The sequence below is a fragment of the Anopheles nili genome, chromosome 3 (genome assembly GCF_943737925.1).
Source record: "Anopheles nili chromosome 3, idAnoNiliSN_F5_01, whole genome shotgun sequence".
Taxonomy (NCBI): Eukaryota; Metazoa; Arthropoda; class Insecta; order Diptera; family Culicidae; genus Anopheles; species Anopheles nili.
In genome coordinates, this window is record NC_071292.1 from 6,570,817 (window position 1) to 6,593,952 (window position 23,136).

At 48.1% G+C, this 23,136-nt stretch overlaps 3 protein-coding genes across 3 annotated transcripts; all 3 read right to left on the reverse strand.

The window, feature by feature from the left end:
- Positions 1-7: 7 nt before the first annotated feature.
- Positions 8-1,547, reverse strand: LOC128723674 (trans-1,2-dihydrobenzene-1,2-diol dehydrogenase-like). The gene is made up of 3 exons (XM_053817436.1): positions 1,243-1,547; positions 468-1,006; positions 8-387 (listed from the first exon to the last, which is right to left on the reverse strand). The coding sequence occupies exons 1-3, from the start codon at positions 1,445-1,447 to the stop codon at positions 118-120; spliced, it is 1,014 nt and encodes a 337-aa protein (XP_053673411.1). The 5' UTR covers positions 1,448-1,547; the 3' UTR covers positions 8-117.
- Positions 1,548-3,188: 1,641 nt separating this feature from the next.
- LOC128722468 (uncharacterized) lies at positions 3,189-6,950 on the reverse strand. Its single transcript, XM_053816132.1, has 3 exons — positions 6,883-6,950; positions 5,734-6,765; positions 3,189-5,661 (listed from the first exon to the last, which is right to left on the reverse strand). Exons 1-3 carry the CDS (start codon positions 6,948-6,950, stop codon positions 3,204-3,206), a joined length of 3,558 nt encoding a protein of 1,185 aa, XP_053672107.1. The 3' UTR covers positions 3,189-3,203.
- Positions 6,951-17,490: 10,540 nt separating this feature from the next.
- Positions 17,491-19,425, reverse strand: LOC128723215 (class E basic helix-loop-helix protein 22). Its single transcript, XM_053816933.1, has 4 exons — positions 18,914-19,425; positions 18,378-18,608; positions 18,050-18,310; positions 17,491-17,989 (listed from the first exon to the last, which is right to left on the reverse strand). Exons 2-4 carry the CDS (start codon positions 18,593-18,595, stop codon positions 17,788-17,790), a joined length of 681 nt encoding a protein of 226 aa, XP_053672908.1. The 5' UTR covers positions 18,596-18,608; positions 18,914-19,425; the 3' UTR covers positions 17,491-17,787.
- Positions 19,426-23,136: the final 3,711 nt, after the last annotated feature.

Genomic DNA, 23,136 nt, shown 5'->3' on the forward strand with positions numbered 1-23,136 from the left:
ATTTCGTTTCTGCCAGCTACGTTGTTCACCGAAAAGATCCTGGGATACTTATATATTTATTTCCTATATTTTTACATGTAAACACACACTCCAAGACACGAAAGCTCAGCTGCCACCTTAGCTCTTGAAGATGTAATCTTCAGGCATCTCGACACCTATCTGCTTCCTGATAGCGTCCTGCACACCGGCAATGGCAAGGCTATCGTTGTGCGACACGGAAGGTGACTCGAGCTCTCCGGCCAAGATTCGGCGACGTGTTTCCTCTGCTTCGTACCGCAGCCCGACGCTGTTGAGCAGAATGCACTCAATTTTGGACGCCGGTAGTGGATACGAGCGCACAGTTCCATCAATATCGGTCAACTCTATCGGACACCAGAAGTCATGGAGCTGTACCGAATTACCGAAGGTGTTAAACCATCAACAGTACGTGAAACAAACCCCGAGAGATCCGCTTGATCCCCACCTACCGTTATGGAGCCCTTCGTCCCGATGATGGTCGCGTTGTTGGAAAGTTTGTCGATGGCACTCGTGCGAATGGAGGCGAAACCCCCACTCGGGAATCGCATGACGGCGGTAATTCCAACATCCACACCCTCCTCGTTAAGATGACCGGCCGCTTCGGTGTGTGTCGGTTCCGCCTGGAACACCCACATGGCCAACTGGATGGCATACACCCCAAGATCCAGCACCGTTCCGCCACCGAGGCTCTTCATACGCACCCGCTCGACATGTGTCAACGGAAAACCAAACTGCACCTCGACCTGCTCGATCCGGCCCAGATCACTCCGATTGATGCGATCGCGCAGATGCACGTAGCTCGGGAAAAACCGTGACCAGATCGCTTCCATGCAGAACCGACCCCGTTCACGGGCAAAATCGAGCAGGGCGCGGGCCTGGCCGCGATTCACGCACAAAGGCTTCTCACAAAGGACGTGCTTGCCGGCGTCCAACATCATCCGACTGACCTCATAGTGCGCGTTGTTGACCGTCCCGACGTACACGACGTCTACGGGGAACAGGGGGAGAAGATTTTAATTAATAAAGGCGACGGGTCGTGCCGGGTGTTGTAGTGAGAACGCGAAACGGCCACCGGGGACAATTATTTATGGGATTTCCTGTTTTCCACCTTCTCATCGGTGTCGACGGAACCTTGGTCGCGTTCTCACACCCTGATGCGCTATTTTTGTGATGGGCATGGGAAGGATCCTTTATGGCTTCATTCCACCCACACGGGACGCTCACCGACTTCCGGATCTTTCGCTATAGCCTCGTAGCCTTCATAGAACCGTGGGATGCCGTGCAGTTCGGCAAACTTTCGGGCATTCTCCAGACCACGTGCTCCAACCGCCACCAGTTGATGGTCGGCCGAAGGCAACGTGGACACGGCACAAGCAAAATCGTGCGCTATCGTTCCGGCACTGACAATCGCCCATCGCAATGGTGCCATTTTTGTGTGCACTTGCAGCAATTTAAGCTCGAATCACTCGAATGCACTTTCGGAGGTGTTGTTTACACTATTTCTCAGCTGCTCTTCTTGTTCACAACTTTCGCTTTCAGCTCGACACTTGCACTGGGAATCTGCGATCCGTCGTACACCGTCGGTTGTTCGTTACTCACGGGCGAAAGTATCGCGCAGTTTGACCATCCCTTCGGTGCTATTGTTCGCCGATCTTTTTATCGGCACCGCACAGGGCACAAGGGTGCGCTCGTGAGTTCTCCCTGCCAAGGGAGGATAGCTTGGTGTGCGCCAATGGCACCTCCACATGACGTCGGGCGTCGGAAGAGTGACGATGACGATTTTCCGACCGTTTCTCGGTGCGCGATGCTGATTAAACTCTATCGTTCTATCTTATCAGGAACTTCGAGCACAACCAATGATGTAATTCACGGCCGAAAGTCTGATTTTGGGATCGCAAAACCACCATTGGGTTCAGCTCCATTCGAGCATAGTTCTTTCCATTGAATCACAAGCCAAACGATTACCGTTTACAAAAGATTTCCTTGCTAATTTTTCGTTTATTTTCATTCATTATAAGATATATTATGTTGCGTTAATTTGGTTCCTCGAGCTGCTCGAGAAACCGGACCATCGCCATGCATGCTTGTGCGCTTCGGCACTCTGCGAAAACGGACGAGAAAGGCGACACGATGCGATAAGGATGGTCCCGCGTACATTTACTTCCTTCGTACGAAATGTGTGAGTGTGTAGGTGTGTTTCTGTTGTTCACAATATTCACAATAACAACCCTTTTTCGCTACTACTTACAACGTCTCGGGACGCGCTAGTTGATTTTTCATGGTACATGTGGTTGGTTTTCCTTTTCGTGCAACATGTGTGGTGTATTTACAAAACACTTAAGAAGACGTCTTCTCTTTGATCGTACAATGCAACACACATACAAAGCGTCCTCCCAGGACGAAGGATTAAGTGTGCAATGGAGTGAACCGGAGATCAACCGTTTCTTGCTTCAGTTCAATGCCCTTTTTATGCGTTCATCATTCCACCCCATGGTCGTCTATTGGTTTCGATTGTGACTTGAGGTTTTTGCACACATATCATCCGCGTGCTGCCGTGCGCCTAACCATAGATGCTAGAATTCGTACGCCGGCTAGTTTAGTCGAAAAGTGGGTATTTAACGTAAGGCGCAATGGTTGACTTTGTACCCTCATGGTTTGTGAGCTCCTCGTGATCGCATTGTCGATTGAATGTCTTTTCTTTGCATATAGAGATGGATCACCGTGCGTTATTGGTTTCAAGTCAACGTCGAGATTCATCTCTTCCAACCGGAAACAGCCATTCGAGCGACAACGCGATTGCAGGAAACTAACAAGAGTGAGTTTTTGGGTTTTCTTTGGACAAGCGGGAACCCGTGTTACTTTAAAACGTAAAATAACCCAACTCAAAGACAACACCTAAAAGAACTAAAACTACGAGCTATCGGAAGTTTCACCTGCAAATTGCTGCTTGATTACACCGGCGGTGTGAAGCAAAGTGCTTAAAACATAGATCAACTGCAGCATGAGTAACGAAAGGAATAAAATCATAACCACTACCGACAGGGGAGTAGCTTTATTCTGGAATCAGCGGGTAAATTTACCACCTCCTACATACATAATATATCCAGCTGGTTCACACACTGCTATTCGGCTGAATCACTCCGATGCTCCGTGTGTTGAAGGCAAAGAGTCTATACGTATCTGTTTCAGTGCAAAACAGCAGTTTCCACGATACTATTTTTTATGATTTCGCATAAATTCTCACTTGGTTCCGGTGATGCCGACGTTGGTGGTGAGTCTGTCGACGACGGGACCAAGGCAGGCGAGTCGGTGGTGGCAGCGTACGAAGAGGATACACCATTGCTGTCTAGATTTTTTTCGAGCAGCGTTCCGAACCTTTTCGAGGCATCCGTTTTAGCTGACGTACTTTGAATTTGCTCTTGTTGCTGCTGCTCGGTAGAATCTTCAGCAATGCCATTCGATGTGTTGGTAAATTCGGTATCCTTACGAGTGCCCGCAGGTGATTCAGAGTCATTTTGTGACAGAGCATCCTTAATAGTGCTCCCGGTGGTTTGTAGCCTTTCTAACCTCACGTTGCAGCTCGATATTACGTCTTGCTTATCATCGTCGCTAATCACGAGAGGTTCCTCTACAGTGCTTGATGGCGGAGGATGTCGGAAATCGCGCAACTCGTCGTCCTCCTCTGCCACAATCGATCGTTGAGCGATGCTGGCAGTGTGCCGGCTGATCTCTAGCATATCGTTGATAGCTTCCAGGCGTTCGGTGTTGCCGGCATGTGGTGCCGTCAAATCGATAAAGCTTGTACTTTCAATGGAAACAACAGGTCGCGAGCTTACTCCGGGCTCCATTGATATTATTTCAACTGAAGAACATGCACTCCTGTCCGCTGTTTTACCATCTCTATCCATCACAGAAGATTGCCCCACCAACGTCTCCAAGGTGGGTGTTTCAACATCCTCCAAATTAGTTACACCTTCGGTTGAATCATTATCCGAAATGATTATTGACTCATCGTGAGGAGCTACTTCTTGTTCACAAACACGCGCAGCATCAGCCGTTGCAGGAGTAGAACTCGCATAAGGTAGCATTGCCAGATCGATGGATCTGGTCGAATCGGTGCAGGCGAAATTAGAACCAATTAGCGTGTCTAGCGATTCCACGGTAGGATCGCCAGCGCCAACGTTAGGCACTCTCGGTACGCCAGACTCGCATGCATCGTTGACACGGTCGACTCTTTGCGTCTGAAGGCTAGGCGGGTGATGGGAATGCCCAAAGGAACTCTGCTGATGATGCCGATCATGCCCCGTTGTAAGCATGTTCTCACGTGCCGCTGTCGTTCCACTACCCGCCGGATCGTGCACATGCAAAGGCAAAAGTGCATCCGGCATCGTGAGATGCTCTTGCCGGTAATGATCAGTCCCACTGGACAGTGAGGAGGAGCTTGGTCCTACTACTTCGAACGCTGCATAATTGTCGCCATAATACGCGCCCACGTGCTGCGTTGGTTCGGAGCTGCTACAAGGCGAGTGTTGTGACGATCCCGTGGTTGTTGCTACTAATTCTGGTCCACCTCTCACTGCTCCAATCCCTCCTCCTCCTCCTCCACTTACTGGATAGTAATTTCTGAAGGCATATTGTACGTCGAGCGATCCCATCGAACTTGGCGAAAGACCAGCACTGAGCATATGCGATGCGCTGGAAACCGAAGCAACTAGATAATTTTGCCCTGAAACCTCTCCCCCTTGATGATTGAGATATGACGAAGCTTGATGTGCGGCGTGGTGATGCTGCAGATGGCCACCTCCGTGCAGCATTGCCATCGAGGGTTGATGATGCGCGAGATGGTTGCCAAACTGTTGCAGGGAATGCGAATGAGAGGCGTGTAGTGTTCCCTGGGACTGATGCATCGTTCCAATCCCGTCGCCCATATCGTTGCTGCCAAGGGAATGGTCGGGATGCATCCCTGCCCCGTAGACCACCATCCCTGGCGGTAATCGTACCGGTCCGTGGGACCAATTTTTTTCACTACCCATCACATAACCGCTTTCAGCTGTACCGCTATCACCTTTGCTTGCACTGCTTGCATTAAGTAGCACGGAAGCATTCGTACCACTTCCACTTGCGTTCCCTAGCAGCATCGATTGCCGCGTATCGATCACGTTATCAATACCCTCCATGCGCAGTCTCATAAGGGTGTGCATGTAGTGCGTCTGGACGCGACCAGGATTAAATTCTACGCGTCCTGCCGTATTCGCACAGCCGTCGTGTGTGCAGCCACAGGGGAAGCTGGGTCGATCCACCTGGCACTTGATGCCCGCTAGACTGCACGGGCAACGATTGGGATCGCAGAATCCACGGCACGTGCAGCCACACACTTCACGCGAGGTTCGAATCTCGCGGCATTCGTCTTTTTCCGTAGGATCGATCTTCCGCACGCCAGCTGCTTTGAGTAACGCTCGCCGTTGACGGGTAGTGACCGGTTGAAGAAACCCATACGATTCGCTTTCGGCCTCCGAGGCACTCTCGCTTGGTTCCTCCTCACTGCTGGTATCATCGCTGGAGGAACTTCGAGGATTCAACTCCTGTAACTGTTGGCGGTGTACCTTACGTTGCTCAGCCGAGTGTTCGGAAAGGGTAAGTCGCCTATTCCAAGAAGAGAAGAATTAGCGTTAATTTAGATTGACACTGAAAATAAGTTTTCGTAAACTGCCTTACCTGGAGTGGACGTGCTGATATTCCATCCCCAACGTACAGCCACCTTGTGACGGGACACAGCCAAAGCCTTGCATGCGAGGAAAATAATACACAGTCACACCGTCGAAGGTAATGCCCTTCTTGATCCGCTTCTGATCTCTAATTCCAATGTCCTTTTCTTCCTGGATGGAAGCTTCCCCTGTGAGACCTAACGATTCCGATCTTCGCTTTAGGCTACTTTTAATTGGAACTCGTTCCAATGGGCTATTGCTGGTACTATCGCCGCACGTTGCCACATTTCGGGACGGTTCCAACCCTAGACCCGAATCAGAACCATCGCTCGCTTCTTCCTCCTCTTCACCGTTGGTTCCCTGTATTTGTTCCACGGTTGTCGCCTCGCCCGCTTCCGTACAAACCGATCCATCCGGCAATTCCACAACGTCAACGAAATGTCCGTTTAGTTGGCGTTTAGTTTGATCGGGTTCTTTAACGGTCACAATTGGGCACGTTTCCTCCAAAGGCTTCACGGTTTCTCCTGCCACTGACTCTCCGGACGTGTTCAACGTTTGATATTCAACCGACAGATCACTATCGACTTGGATGACTTCATTCTCATCGATGTTATCGTTCATGTGGATTATTGTAACACTATCCAAAACATCCACCACCTCTTCCGACGAGAGTAATTCACAGGAAGTATCAGACAGTTCGTCAGCCACCTCTACGACAGCCTGAGCGCAACCCGCACCTGATTCCTGTGGCTCTAAGACATCGTCATCGTCATCTGTGTCTAGCTCATGTTCAGTCAGTTTAGACTTCAGTGAGGTTACATCGACCAGCGTTATCTCGCCGGCTGAAACTCCCTCGTCATCTTCACTGCCAATGCTTCCACTGGACGTGTTTGCGCCCGGAACAGGACACTCATCCACCGCTAGTGGATCGTACAAAGGATCCACATCGTCGGTTGGCAGCACCTCGTTCGCAATCATTATAGTTTCCTCCAGCCTTGGTTGTTCGGTTGGACCCATTGTTGTTGATGATGTAGTTGTTAATCTACAATAAAGTTTTATCGACAAGATTAGTCTCTACTTGCTTGTTTCTCTCTCTCTCTATCTTTCTTTCTCTCAGTCTATGTCACTACTTCGCTCAGTGCAAGCACATACTACTCACCCGAATATGTTCGAACTATTAGCATTTCTCTGCAAATAGGTCAGCAAATTTTTTAACGGTTTCAGCATACTTTGATGTGGCCGTTACTCCTTGCTCCTGTGGAGTTACAGCCAGATCGATTAGTTGCGAAATCTCGACAAACGAAAAACGTACTAGCACTCTTTGATTTCCGCTGGAACACGTGTTCATTCGCGTCGTTTTTATGCACTACACTTCCGGTTTCAGGGTAAACGATAGAACTATTATAGTCTCTGCACGATCGAGACAATTTCAACACAGAGATCGTTGGCGAACAGCGGTTTGTTCGATTATGCGATCTTTCGTTTTTCGCGCGATATTGACAAGAACAATCAGAACTGAACGATCCGTGAGGTGAAGCAGTAAAATAAATAACACCAGAAGGATGAGGCGACGCTGAACGCATGTTTATGCCATGTCCCAGTAATCGTCCCAACGCACCACACACTGCGTCCTCGCGAATGAGTCTAATTTTTCACGGCTCATACGGCGCACATAATCAGCGCACGGGGGCACGGTAGTTAGGGAAAATTGTCACTACGTACGAACGGAGCCGGCAGGGTTTAGAGAGCTTAATTCTTTAGACACACAAACGGACACGCACGAATACTACATACACACACACACATATATATATACGCCTTTACACCACTATTCTCTTTGAAGTTAGTAAAATCCCCTTTAGTTGCAATAGAACGTATAACCGACCCTGAAATAAGGGAAAACATTTTATTAGTATAATGAGCATAACTGCTTGTTTTATTTTATTATTATTATTAGTATAACCGCTAGTTCCCCGTACCCTACGTCACCAAAAGATTAACTTTCATTTTGCCATTGTATATTTAGGTCATTTTTAGTAAAGCCTGCAAATGTGAAACTACAGCAAGTGCACCTTCGTTTGCGAGGGCCATCTGCTGAAGAGTGTATCTTCTTTCTATTTTCGCACTTTCACTACATCTTGGAACCAACATCGATACCTGGGCGGCGTCGGCAGCAGCAGCATTGAGCTGGCATTTCACCCGGCCTTATCATCTTACGGGTTTGATTCAAGCATCCAGCAAAGAAATGTTTCGCCAGTTCGATGGCAACACAATCAAACCTACCGGGCATTCCATTCTGCTGTCGATTTCAGAATTGAGTGCTCCCCAAGAACTTTATGTTCTGAGCAATATTAATACCAGCACGAAAGTGGACGTGAAAGAAGAAGAAGAAAAAAACCTCAACAACTGGATTGACGAGAACGTGATTCTCCCCTCATTCCATCTTTCGTGGTCATAAAAGCTTCAAACTGGAAAGGATAATAAATCCAAAATTCCACTTCGACTCTAGCTCATATGCAGCCGCAGGGAACGTTAGCAATTCCGTTCTTGCTGCAAAGATGCAGGACCTTGGCATATTAAATGCTCCCAAAAGGAGCCCTGTTCAAATCATCCGTCGAGTAGGCTATGATCCTGCGGTGACTATGCTTGTTGCCGTACTACAGCAACCGACGGTGAGGGATTCTCGATCGATCGTGCCAGATTTAGCGGCGCTATGGAGGCGACAAACCCCATCTCATCGATCTGTGCTTCGGAGGAGGGAAGAAGAAAAAAAGCCAAGGTCAGCTGAAGCCTGGCGCAGAAGCCAAACAAAAAATAGACACAAGATCGACACAAAAATCGAAACCAAAGGGTGCACCACACTGAGGTGCCGACTAACTTTCGTGACGCGCTGTAACGTGCGGCGATTTTACTACCTCGCGCGCGAGAGCTACTTCGATACGGGTGATGGGACGTTTCGCCTGCAGTGCGCTGTCGTTGCTGTTGCCTCGATGATGTTGATGCTGATGTTGCTGCTGCTGCTGCTGCTGCTGCTACAAGTGATGCTGTCTCTGTGGTACAACTACTACTGAACGGAACGCCGCCGTACATCTCGGATGGAGGTTCCCTTCGAATATACGCGGCTTACTTCGATCCAAAGAGCGAGAGAGAGAGAGTGTACTCGAGAGAACGAACACGAGCTCCCCATTTTTTTTTCAACACAACCCAGCAGGTCTGGGGGGCACAAGCCATTTGGCCTAGATGTTGGCGGTATGCTCCACACCGGAACCTCGGTCGCTCTGCTCACAACCGTTCTCTCGCTCTCGTGGAGAGCTTGAAGGCTCCCAAATTTCTTGTTTTTCCACCGAGTCTTCCCCACAAGAGCATGATGCGGCTCTCGCACGCATACACTCGAGGCCTACGCGTATTTTTTTTTGCTTTCGTTGCTTCGCCTCTTCGGTGATGAAATGCGCCCCACCGAATGACGATCTGCCTTTCTGCTGGCTCGCTCACACCGCCTAGCAGCAGGCACGACCCCCCAGTATCGATTTGCTCTTTCCTTTTACATTTGCGCCACGAGAAGAAGAGCCTAGATCGCGCTCGGTTGGACCACACGGACATCACGCGGGGATACACGCATGTTTGGACCGTTGGAGAGCTTTAGAGGATCCCAGCCGGTACGCTCCTGTCGTGGAGGAGGTTGACCAACGTTCGGGAACCCGAACAATCCAGGGTGGTATCCTTCACTCGGACAACGCCCGGCGAGGCGAGCGAGCGCGGCACGCGGGTTCGGGTGTTGATGATTCCACTCTTGCCACTCGGATGACGATGGTATCCTTTTTCCATTACGCAAGCACCCGCAAGCTCCCCGTGGGCCGCGGTGCGAGCAAATGTGACCAAGCGAGCGCAAGAAGCGAGCGGAAGCGCACAGGCACACACAGTGTCGTAAAGCAAACCGCAACATGCTATCTTTCGAAACCGTAGTTTAGTATGGCAGAATGGATCGTGAACTGTCGTTGCTGTCGGTCTGGTCGGCACCATGCTTTAATGGAAACGATCCAGAAGGAACGTCGAATTGAATATTATACATCGTTGTCGTTCCAATCTTGTTGAGCTGTTCTAACGGCATCTAGATCTTAATTACGTAAGCTAATTACCACAGCAGAAGCTCATTACCAAAAACCTTTTGCAACCAGTCTTACAAAAACTTTCCTCTTTATTCGAGATATTCAACTTCACTCCATTAATTGTTGGTATCATCAGATGGCGAGCTTATCACGATACAAAAAAAAACCCCAATCGAAATGTTACAAAAAAACATCAGCAGTAGACAGCACCCTTCGGGGGAGAAGTTGCTGAGAACTTGCCGATCCTTCATGAAATATCTGTTAAGCAACCATCGGGGGTGGAGGTTTTGTTCGTTCATTCTGGCACGTTCTCATTAATTTTTCTCTCTCCTCTCGTTTCACGTTCAATAACAATTTCCTAACGCAATGCCTCGTGAAGCGCGATCGGTACCATTGTGCATTGAAGTTTTTCCATCCGGTGTGTTCTACAGAATGAATTGTAACGTCGGTTGTTCGCTACATGAAATGGATGAGCTTTTGTTTCATGTTCTTTCGGCTCATATTCGGCTCGGTCAGTAGAGTGAGTTTACGTTTTCTACTTCACTATCATATTACAATGTTAGCGCGCTCACGTGCACAGCAGTGTTGCCAACCATATGCGATCTCTGGCGGTCCTAGAATCGGTTTCCTTCCACGCGAGGTCGCACCGTTTAACGGTACCAACACGAGCCGGTACGTAGCCGGCGAGGAAAATGAAGGAAACCGGACGGAGAAAGCACAGCCAAACCAACGCACGAACAACTCCCCCGTCCTCCCACTGAATCGTGGTGGCGTTGGGTGGTGGTTGTGGAAAAAGAGAAACTAAAATAATCGACAGCATTCTCATCGTCGAGAAAAGCGGCATCACCGCTGGCGTTCAGCGAGCGAGTGCAAGAGAGAGAGAGAGAGAGAGAGAGAGAGAGAGAGAGAGAGAGAGAGGAAAATCGAAAGGCAAGTGCTATTCAGCTGAGGCAGGGAAGTAGCAAAAAGCAAAACACCACACACAAGCTGCGGACAACTTCTTCCAGCATCCGAAGCCGATTCCCCTTTCGATGGGGGGGATTAACGGAGGAAATCTCGCTGGCCGGTGTGTGAGCAATAAAAGAAAATGTACAACACTCCACGTCCGCACACCGGCTTTTGCTTCGAAAAGCTATCAAATGGTGAAACAAACGAGGGCACACACGGTACACCAAACGGAAACAAGAGCTTTTCCGAACGCAATTTCTCTACGAAAGCTTCGATCCAAAGCTTCGGGGAAAAGCTTTCCCGCTATCTGGCAGTTGAAGGGCATCTAATAGGGATCCGGTTTTTATTGGCACCGATTTTTGTGGCTGTGCTCGAGGAAGTGATTTCCGTGGTAACGAAGGCACGCTTAAATGACTGCTGCTGGTAGTGGCAGAGGAAAGGGAACGACCACCGATGATAAGGTTGACTGGAAGGCGTACCTTTATCGCAACGAAACCCTCCACACCGAAACAGTGTGCTTCTAAAACTTCCACAAAAGCATGACTTTGGCTTCAATGTGGAGACTAGCTTCGCTTATAAGGCGAGTTAAAATGAATAGAAAAAAAAACGTGCGCACACACACACGCGCATGAAAAAGGTACGTTCGGTTTGAATCCTGCAGGGATCGTAAGCGAAGCACAACACGCAACATACCGAGCGGGTTTCAAATCGTTTCATGACATGACGTGGCGTAGCGAAAGAGCTTAATATGCATTTTAAATTGTTTCAACAGCATGACACTTTAACCTTGGAAATTCATCGAATTGTAGACCGTAATTTTTTTCGATATTATTTCGTTAACTGATCGGTTTTAGTGTTTATGGGCAAAATAGGTTTACGGAAGTAAAGGCTGCACTTCAGCACATTATTACCTGCATGAAATGTATCTTCTAAAATGCCTTGTTGGAGGAATTTGTTTGATTTACAAGAATTTTAATCTCCGTTCTACATGAAATACGTACTCTATTATACGCGTGTTGATAAAAATGACATAACTACCACATGATCCACAGGAATACCTTCGACAAGAAGATACGTGGTAATAGTTAAATCCGAGCATGGATAAAGCCCAGTTGAGTATAGATAAAAACCAAACCGACTACAGAGGGGGGACGAGCAAAGTGTGAAAAACGCGATCCATCATGTGTCTGTGCTGCCAAGGAATGTCTGTCCTGGGGGGGCATGATGGAAAATAAATCAATTATGTTTGCTACTTTTCCATGTATCATGCCCACATATATAGCGCCGTTGGACATTCTGCTGTGATATTAACTCGATAATAACCGACTTCTGTCCGCTCTTTCTCCGTCCACCGGTGAGCACACAACCTTCGACCCCGTGGGCATTCTATTTTTGCACCAACAGTGTCCTTTTTCCCACCGCGCACAAATGTGCTTGCTCTCGAGAGACGCAGTGGGTGACCATTGTTCCAATAATGAAACATTAAGCGAGATGTTGAAGCTGCAACAGCAGCAAAATAAAACATCCCCCCACACAGAGAGATCGCTGCCGAGAGCAAACGAAAAACGGAAGAAAATCAACGATTCCGCCTTTGCACCACGCTCTACCCACGGCTTGCGGCTCCATCGCAAGGGTCCATTTTTTCCGATGGAGCCGCACGGTCAATCGTGCTGTCGAACACACGGACGTCAAAAACGCCATTGTGGAAACAAGGGTGCACACGTTGCCCGTGTCATGGCGGGCGTATGTACGTACACGCGTGTATAACGCAGTGTACGCTCCATGACCGAGGAGCAACATAACCAAGAGAGAGTGAGAGAGCGTCACTCTCTCTCTCTCTCTCTCTCTCTCTCTCTCTCTCGCGCGCGCACACATGCAGCAGTAGAGCCATTGCCTTGATGTGAGTGCGCAAGATGACGAAACCGTGCGTGACAAACCGATCGAAGCAGGCGTTGCTGCAGACTGTGGCTGTTGCCTTTTGCTGCCGCTACTGTTGCTGATTGAGACGTCAACATTATTTACCACCCCCACGGCGCATCAGTGGGGGTAACAAACCGGACTTATGCACTTGAAATGGCCGCCACTATGTGAATTCACACTGTGTTGGGCATCCCACACACAGCATGTCGGTGCATCGTTGCCGAATCATTGCGTTTGTTGAGTGACGCATAGGATAGGAAAAAGTAAATGTTTTTTACTTGCTCCTACGTGTCACGATCACGAGAGAGCGACCGCGGAAAACGCTTGCACACTCACACAAACCAACCACGGTCGGCCAAGTAGCTTGCGGGGAAACGCTGATTTAGTGAACCCACGGAATCAACTCTCGCTCTCTGCTTTCTGTGCAGCAGGCCAAGTACTACACAACGACCACTACCTAGCCCAACTAGAGGGCTGGCTTGCAGGAAGCTGCTATGTGCTTACTACCACGAAAACTCGTCTCTCAACTCGATCACTTCATGATCGCCATCACTCTCTTCACAAAGAAGAACGAAACACGATCGTAAGCGTCCATAAATAAGGTCCACGTAGTGCAGAGTTCGCGCACGATGGACGCGGGTCCTAGTAAAATGCGTGCGGCACTGTATCGCACGATTTGCCCGTTTTTTTTTGCTTTTCCGTACAATCAGCAGGAACTACCCTCGGGCCGCTACACCGCTCCACGCACTTTGGATCGACGGTAATCAGCGAAACTCTCACACACCGCACGATAGAGAGCAAACGATAGGCAAGTGAAATTCACCCAGCGTATCTTGCGCCTGCAGTTCCCTTTCCATTACACATTCCTTTGGGGCGATTGGGGCACAGACTGATGTGTTTTCGCTCCCAACATCGGCCGCAACAACCTTCGAAGAGCTGAAGAGTAGCGGGCTACGTCCGGAGCGATCGATGGGGCGAAATCCTGATCGCGAGTTGACGTAATTTTATCCTGACTCAGCAGCGCTGAATCACGATCGGATGCGTTGGAAATCGTGGATCGATGCGTGATGTAAGATCGTCATCGGTGGTTTGCTGATTTTTCGCTCATCGAAGATAGCAATATTAAAAATCAAATTATCTAGGCTTTTCCGAAGATAATATTGAAACTTCGCCAATATTTTCGTACCAATGGTAACACAAATTCTCGAAGCTATGGTCAAATATACCGATGAAAATATAACAAAAAACAATGGAAACGAGCAGATACTTACAAGTAAAAAAAAATGTTCCAATTGTAGAGTTTTGACGCACCCTATCGCATATGGTGTATTTTTCACCATCGTATTCGACGTGAATCATTAGCAATTTCATGATTGGACACCATTTTCTAAATGGCTCATTCTATAACGAAAGAACGTCTGTATAAGAATTGGATGGTGTCCAACAAATGAAAAAATAGCACATACATACTATCTTTATTCAAGGCTATCCTTCAAAATTGTACAGCACACGTACATGTATGATACATGTGCACAAACACAACGCTAATGTGCATTATAAGTGCAACATTGCGATATTCGTTAGACAGACACGAGATTATTTGTTTTTAATGCTTATAAATTCGTTACAAAATAATGCACTGTTTGATTGATAGAGAATCTTCGAAATTGTTTGGATTTCTAGCCATTTTTTGACATAACAAAAAGTAAAACAATACGGTGCATTATAATCATTTAAGCTGACTTCATTTACACTCATGAATTTACATTTGGATTGATTGATATAATGCATGGTTATTTAAATTCCCAATTGTGTCGATTTGGATACAAAACATCAACCACTAGTATTTTATCAGCCCTGAATTAAAACCTTTTATTCTGAAGCTCCTTTAAACTGTCTTTTTTACAGACTCGAGTAGGAGTAGCAGCCTAGAGAAATTGGCATCGATTGTTGAAAGAGTAACAAAAATTCGATGCTTATCGTTTCTTGAGCCCGCAATTTAAATTCCAAAATTAGATCTATCATAAATCGCTTTTCGAATATATCTATAAAGACTGAGTAAGTTCAATTATTATCTGAATATGTGGCTTGTTACTTATCAGGAACTACAATCGTTTAGAGGTTTTCACCTTCTTTGTGAGAAATGCAACGAAGAATGGAAACAGTCCTTCGTTAATCGGGTGTGATGGGATTGGTTACTTTAGCGGCCACATGGATACCTTCATTCTAGCTAGATTTGTGCACAAAATCTGTCTTAAAAGGATTTGCATCCTTTGTCCTAAAAAGACTTGCATTTTGGAACCTTTGTGGACGATCAGTACACAGGAGCTTGGCGAGCCAGATTCTGTGATTAAGGATTGCTAGTTTAGTAGTTGCATGTTGATTTCAAGTACAAATCTCGACTGTGGTTTCTTCATATGGGCGACTACGTCTACGTGAAAATTGTTCAGTCATAGAATACTTTAACAAGGTAGGCCGGCCGCTCAACATTTGATGTACGCATGACTTCCGTACAACGGTTGATACGTTTTTTTATAAGAAGAAGAGAAGAATTGTTAGTCCATAGATGTTTCCATACTTTTTCCTCTCGATTTGGGTTATCTTAGCTTCGACATTTGATGGACTTCATATTTCTTTTTCTACGTTATGTAGAAAAGAAAATTATATCATAAGGGATGTAACATAGAATATAAAAAATAATCCTTTACCAGCTTTAAAACTTGCTTCGAAATGGTTTTCTGATTCATGTGGGTTTCCGAACATTGATCAATGTGTAAGAAATTTTATAACGACGGTGATGACACCGAAGGGCATATTTGCATTCATTTTTGTCGCTGATCGTCTTAATCTTATGTATTTCTATGAAATTTAAATCCCACCACCTAAAACGAAAACGCATAAGCATAACTTACATGACTCGTGGATAAGAAAAATGTCCGGAGAGTTCACCTCAACTGCAAACAAAGGTAAAAATCGATTATAAATTAGGTATATACGTAATAACGAGACGAGGACATTACCTGGACACGCTTTTTCACGTCTTAGGGATACGTCGGAGTGAAGGATGACTCTCTGTCTGGCACTATCGATAACAAAAGATCTATCACAATAAACACTTTTTCGTTTTCCACACCACGGTAAAACTTTTAAAAGGTCACTAAGTTTTTTTCCCAAGAATTCACGGAATATCGTACCACTGCCCAATCGCTATTGATGTTCCATATAACGGTATCACGGAGGATAACCTCAAAACAGTAATCCAACAAACTTATTTTGCACTACCGCATGCACGAATCTCTGGTTTCATTGCCGTCTGCTAAAGAGGGTAGTTCCTACAAGATCTTGTTCCAGTTGCGGATATTGCAACGCCTAATTTTACACGACTACAGTAATAAATTGCACTATGACGCACTTTGCTAAGTTCTTCGGAAATTCCATTCATCAAACACACCGGAAGTCCTACGCAGTATCTGGTTGGCGTCTTTCGATTTTTTCCGCAGTAAAGCTTCCTCTTCGTGGGTATGAGCACCGGATCAAGGCTTTCTTGGGAGGACAAGTACACACCGCCGTAAACGTAGGATCGAACTGAAGCGCCCAAAACTACGCGTGGTTTCGAAAGTGTTTTGCACTGTACGGTAAGATGTTCGATTGCAAAGATCAACCGAATCCCCTACGACCTTTGAGGGCACTAAGACTTTAGTTTAACGGGCACGTTTTTTAAGATATCGGAACCGAATGCGCCAGCAAGAGGTATCGTCTTCCCCTCGATGTTCTCTCCTCATGAATGGCTTCCACGTTATCGCCGTAACACTTTGCCCGGATTCCTCGGAACGCTAATAACATAGCATGAGATGATTGTTTAGACCTGCAGACACTTCGAACGCATTCCAAGAATCCAAATATTGAACAATATTACTCGTAAAACGTTGTAAAATTCAACCCGAGTGTTGTTTATCGCTCCTTTTTCGCTCAATTTCTGCTGTCAAAGGATGTTGCCTGTCAACGAAATGAATGAACTGAATGCAAGGTTGGTACATACTGATCTGTTGGCGGCCATTTTAGCACGCATTTTGAAAGAAAAAAAAACATTGAAATTTACATGAACCTATCTGTACATTAACTCATGTCAATTCGGATTTCATTTGTAAGATTTGATAGTAGAGAAATTTCAGAAGACATTGAAGAAGATTATGAATTATTATAGTAAAAAGCTAAGCACTCTCTTTCGACGATCAATCCAGTTGCTTAATAAACCTTGGTGGTTTGTTTACGCAGAGGCGGCTAGTTGGGTGGACTGTCAAATTGGCGGCTGAATAAGAATAATTCAAACCACAAACGATGTAATTCGTGCGAGTGGGGATTTTTATTATACAAACTCTGAGATTTGAATTTACTGATGCTACTTTAAAAGAAAACAATTGCTAGCATCAATGAACTGCAACAAACGTTCAAATTGGAATTGGTTGATCAGACGGAGAGCTTTTCGACGAGCTTTGCGGCGAACGTGATAGATGGCGCTGCTCCCTAAGCTTATCGCATGTCCTTTCCATTATCCTTTCGAGTGAAGCGACTCTAGTGTGGGCGATCAGGATACTCAACTAGACAAACGGTTCCTATCAAAAACGTTCAATGAATAACCTGATGAATAGTTAATAAGATTCAAACAAGGTACGAATGTTCTGCCATCATTTCATTTTGCTGTGCATAATTGTAATCCTTGCCATAGTTATCAAAAATACAGATAAGCCGTAAATGGTTCGATTGAATGGGTGTAGAAACACAGAGAATCATATTTGTAAACTTGCTACTCTGTTTTATTTTCACTGTTATTACTTAAACTGGCAACCACACGGGTGCATTAGGCATGCAGCTAAGTACAATACACAGATAGGGAAAGGGAGTGTAAAAACACAAAATGCACCTTCTCAAAATCAAAATGACTAGAGGAAAAATCGTAACCACACACTACAGGCGTTGCAAATCTTAAACTAGTAGTTCGCAAATGGGTGAGCTTTGTCAAAAATTCCACATAGTGACTAGAAAGGAGGGCACACGAAATCAGTAGCCTTGCTGGCGGTGGGTTGCCACTTTTACGGGTTCTGACTAGGTGCAGGCGGTGGTGGTGGAGGTGGTTGACCGGCTGCACTTGAGGACGCGCCAGCAGTTGGCTGAAGCGCCAGGTCCTGATGGGGAGCTTGCAGCAGTTGCTGAAGCTTAAGGGCCGAAGGCATCGTGCGTAAGTCCACCGTTGGAATGCTGGCTCCGGCAGCACTTTGTATGTACGCTAGCAGTCTAGAGGAAATAGTAAAGGTTAGAAATGGCTTCATTTATCCCGAAGCAATACAAACCTACCTTCTTAGCTCATCCAAAGCATTAGCCTGCATAAGGATGTAGTTCTTCGCCAGCAGCAGCGTGGCGATCTTGGACAGTTTTCGCACCGAAGGTGAGTGTGCGTACGGAATGACGCTACGCAGCTCATCCAGGGCATCGTTTAAATCGTGCATTCTTCGCCGCTCGCGAGCGTTGATGTTTAGGCGTACAGATTTTCCCTGTCGATTTTTCTGCTTTCCACTGACTCCCGCCGTAACGGAGGTGTGCAGGTGCGGTGGTGGGCTAGGGAAGACATTAAAAAGGGTTAAAGCAATGGAGCAAATGAACAAGAACGCTTCAAAAACCGTACCTTTCGGCACTGCCCGATGGACGGTTCTCGTCCGTATGGGTGGAAGATGACGCGTGTGGTTGTGCGTAGAATCCACCCAGACCTACGGTGCCTAATGGCGTTCGGCGACCGGGAACACTTTGTGGAGGACTAGGCGTTGGCTCCGGATGGTGGCCGTGAACGGCATGGGAAGCCGGTGGACCAAGGTGAAAGTTGAACGGGTTGTGTGGTGGATCCATGGCTAGAAAATCGCTGGAAAGACAAACAAATTACACCTTGTTTACGTGACGAGTACACACACTGCGACAGGTTCGAGTCCTTTCGGCAAGCTTCTGGCTAAAGTTTGCTTCAATTGGAACGCTTGCTACGTGCGAGCTTCGAAGCTTACACGATAGATGGCGCTACTGCGCGCACGCAACTCGAGCTTGCCGCGTGTCCTTTCCATTGTCCTTCTCGAATGAAGCGACAATTGTGTGGGAAGATCGAACCGGACGAGCGTCTCGTAAGTAATTGGACTCAAACATCGGTGCTCCATTCGATGTGTAGTAATTGCTTACCGCCAAGCCGGAGTGAGAGGACGAATTATCCTTTAACAATGCCCCGTCGATGATCGACGGTGATGCTGGGGTGTTTGAGACGCCCTCTCTCTCTCTCTCTCTCTTTCTCTGCCTCGAACTAACGAACAGTTTGTGGGTGGGCTGGTGGGTGGATGGAAAAGTGGACGGGTTACACCACAACACGCTGATGTAAGCGCTACTTGACACTGCGGCTATTCCAGCAGGAACCCGCAAGCACCAGAAAGGACACACATTAAAGGGCCCACTAGCCCCCCACTAGCTCTCCATGCGTTAACCGTTCGTCCCAGTGAAGCGTTACGCGCGTACGGGGTCACCTCCTGTTAACCCGATCGAACCACGGCACTATTAGTATGGCACACAGCACAACAGCATCTCAGTTCCTCACACTCGGTCGCGCGCACGTCGAGAAACGGGCCCGAAACCAAAATCAAACACCACCGCGAACGGCATAATTCCGCGAACAGGGCTCTCGAAAATCCCCGCAAAGAAGGACACACGCAACCAACCGACCCAAACGACGATGTTGATGATGATGATGATGCTGCGGTTTTGGGTTTGATGTGCGCTCTAATTCCAGCTGATGGCCGCTGATGGCGCTGCTGTCCCTGTAGGGCATTTAAACGCACACCATGGCACACGCGTTGCGCACCAATACAGCGCCGTGGCAGGATGCGAAAAACCCAAGGATACCGTGGTCGAGAAGGAGGGTGAACAACCCTGCGGTGCGCTTTCGCTCTCGAGTGGATTCAAAAACCCGGGGTCCACGGGAATCAATTAAATGCCTGTTTGTTGAAATTAATTAATCCTTCGCGCAAACAAAACGCACCCGCGCGTTCGTGAAGACCCACCAATCCGTCTGCCGGTTCTCGGTACCGGGCCGGATGCTTTCATGTGTTTTTTTTTTTCGTGAAGAAAACGTGCCCCCGTACGCGGCGGATCTCGCCGGATGTGCTCGGGGTGGACGCAACAAGGCAAATGGCGCCACACAAACACACACACACACACACACACACACACAGAGACCGGAAGGAGCGAGCGTACCAAGCGGCTTCCCCCCTCGGGTCATGTAATATTTAACCGAGATCTCGTACCGGTGGCAAACAGCAGACCGGGAACCACAACCTGTCGGAGGGACTTTTGCTGGTGGCGTCCAGTTTGTTTGCGGTCTCGAGCGCTCTCTCTCTCTCTCTAGAGAGTTTTCCGGACCGCCACCGTGCTGGTCCCGGGAGTGTCCTGTCCGAGAGCTAACGGGTAAGCTTTGCCGGGCAGGAACGCAAAATGATCCACGATTTTCTAGCCCTCATTGGTACCGTTTTGTGGCGTTGGAGAACAGCGTGGTCCATTAATTTTCCTGCACCTTTCGAATGCTGCGTTACCTTTTCGTTTTCGGTAAAGACCTCGCTTTCTCGCTCGCACACAAACAACAGACCGCTGGTTTTGTCCACTCAGGAAAACCCGGTTCCCCGCCCGGGTGAGAAAAACAACAGGACAGATGGTGCTGGAAAAAAAAACGCCGGACCAATCCGAAGGGGACTCAACGCGTGAAGACGAATGTTACCAAATGGCTCGATTTTGGGTGGTTCTATTGCCGAACGGTAGGGACACACGAGCGTTTGACACCCCTTAAGGATGCTCTTCACCCAACCCGGGTCCGTCGGGTGATGGAAAACTCGTTCTCGTGTTCGAGAACTCGCCTGCAAATGGATTCATCGTTCCACACCCCACTCGGGAATTCCACCCAAGCTGGCGGGCAACAAACTTTTGTCGAATTTCAATTCGACTGCATTCAGGCGAGCGGCGACACAATGCGGTGACGCACGCTATAGGGGCGACGGGTTGGACAAAAATTCACCCAACGCGCAACCCCTAACGCGAAAACGCATCCCTTAGTATGGTGCGATTAGCATCGGCAAAACCTCTCGCGAGGGGTTGCAGCCCTCGCAAATAAATCCCAACCGAAGCGTTACCCTCTGCGCTAGCCCGAACCGGAATAGGCTAGCGTTCCGCGTTTTCCAGCACCTCGCCTTCACCCCTCGCCCCCACGGGACATCCCGTTTCCGAGGACGAGAAGGACATACGCGCTTGTGTGTGGTGGAAAGTTTTGCTTTCCACCAGCCTTCGCGAGCCTTTGGTAAAACGCACCCGTGCACACACACACACATGTTCACAAATTGAATTTTTATTCCCACTTTTACCCTTCACCACCCCCAATCCCACCCATCCACCCGGGACGAGTAGTTTTGACGCTGTACGAACTTTTCGATTACGCTGCCTGGCTCGCAAGAGGGTTAGTAACTTTCTGCAGCCTCTCATTCCCTCGTGCGTGTGTGTGTGTGAGGGTGTTATTGCTGCAAAAGGACTCCCCCTACAATTCCCGGGCTAAAGAAGTTCGTCGGCGCTGGAAGAAGTTAAAACACATGCCGGTTTGGAGATGGAAAGAAGGCAGAGAAAACCCGAGACTTTTCCAACTTTGTCTTCTGCCCACACACATACATACCATGCGTCCCTTATCGGTGCTACCCTTGAAGGCGGGCACGTAATCTCTTCATCTGCCCTAGGCCACGAGAAGGGATTACTCTGACTCTATCAAAACTACACGACGCAGGATTGCAGCGTCCTTGCGGGATCGAACGCCCGGGAAAGCGGGTGGAAAGAATCTCCCTCTTTCGACAGACCGGAAGGACTATACGAGGGCGCGCGTGTCCTGGAGTGCGAAGAAAACGGACCAAGCAGGACGGAAATCGTCTCGAGGAAAATCCCACATCCTTTCCTCCCCCCCCCCCCCCTCACCCTACCAAGGGGTGATAATATTTTGCTGGACCGCTTTGCACCAGCTGCGCCGTCCGGGCGGCCCGGTTAAGAACTTAATTAGCTCTCACACGTTTATGGCCCCGCTAATAATCGTAAAATGCGTCGAAGGATGGGGGCGCGTTTAATCGGCACGATGCGGCCGATTAATTGCACCGGTCAGGTAGTCTGCGCGTGGCCTACTGGGATGAAGGTTCGTGGTGGAGAAAAAACAAATACCATGGCATGCTTTGGTGCCCTTTTTTTTTGGAGGTCAATCCTTCTTGGGAGCAAACCAAACGAGAAGCAAGTTTTCAACTACACACCAGCTCGCTCAAGAGCCTAATGGATGGATGTGGAAAAGTTTCATGCTCCTGTACGAAGAATTTCCCACCCAAAAAGTCGCATGGCGTACTTAAAAAAAATCCACACCAAAATTCGAGCTCGAAACACTCACCGCTGGCCACCCGAGAATCCGGCGCGTGGGTGGGAAAGTTTAATTATGTTTTAATGTGGATTCGGTGTACGCATTCTTCGCTCTCGCGATCCCATTATCGAACGTTAAGCCGCGTGCGCTCTAATGACCGTGAATAACCGCGACACAAGGGCCGCAAAGGGCTGTTTTTTCTTTATTAATTTTATTCCCGATCCGATCGATCGCCGTGTTAAGGCGACGCCGGTGGTTTCCGCTCCCAGCGTCCCAGCGGCAGCAGCGTGTCCCTTCTCACGGTGTTCCTCGAGGGCTGCCGGATGAGCAGAAATTGCCAACCGAGCGGGAATAAATTAAATTTATTTCAATTCATCGGAACTGCAGCGCATCAGCGGTTTTTTCCACGCCACGCTCCGTTCATCGCTCTCTACCCCCGAAGGGCCCGAAGGGATCGAGAAAATATTGTTGGATGGAGAGAGAGAGAGAGAGGTGGGTGAGTGGGGGGGAGGAAGGAGGTTAAGGGGTGCTTACGTCATGTCCGTGTGCGTCCCCGCCCGTCCGTGTCCGTTGTCCGTTGTCGCTGCCATCGCCGTAAAACTCATTTAAATTCAATCGAGAAATTTTTAATTTGCTTATTATTAGCATTTCTTACATTTTCATTTTTCCGGTCCTCGCGTACCCTTTCGGTAGCCGACCCCGCTCCCGAGCACCCGGAGTGGCAATAAGCGGCCCACCCAAAGTTATGCCCGGTTGTCCATCTGGCTGTCCGTCGCCCGTTTTGGGTCCTTTTTCCCGAGTGGAAAGTTCTTCGCAACCCGCGGGCTGGGATTTCACCGCGTTGGTGCACTTTTCTTTTAGCTTTGCTCTTTCTTTCTCTCTCTCCCTACGTGTGTGTGTAATTTTACTTTGGAAAACTTTTCCACCCATTGTCGGGGAATCTCTATCTCGCTTCGCAGGGCTGTTCCTGGACCTCTGGAAGTTGCGA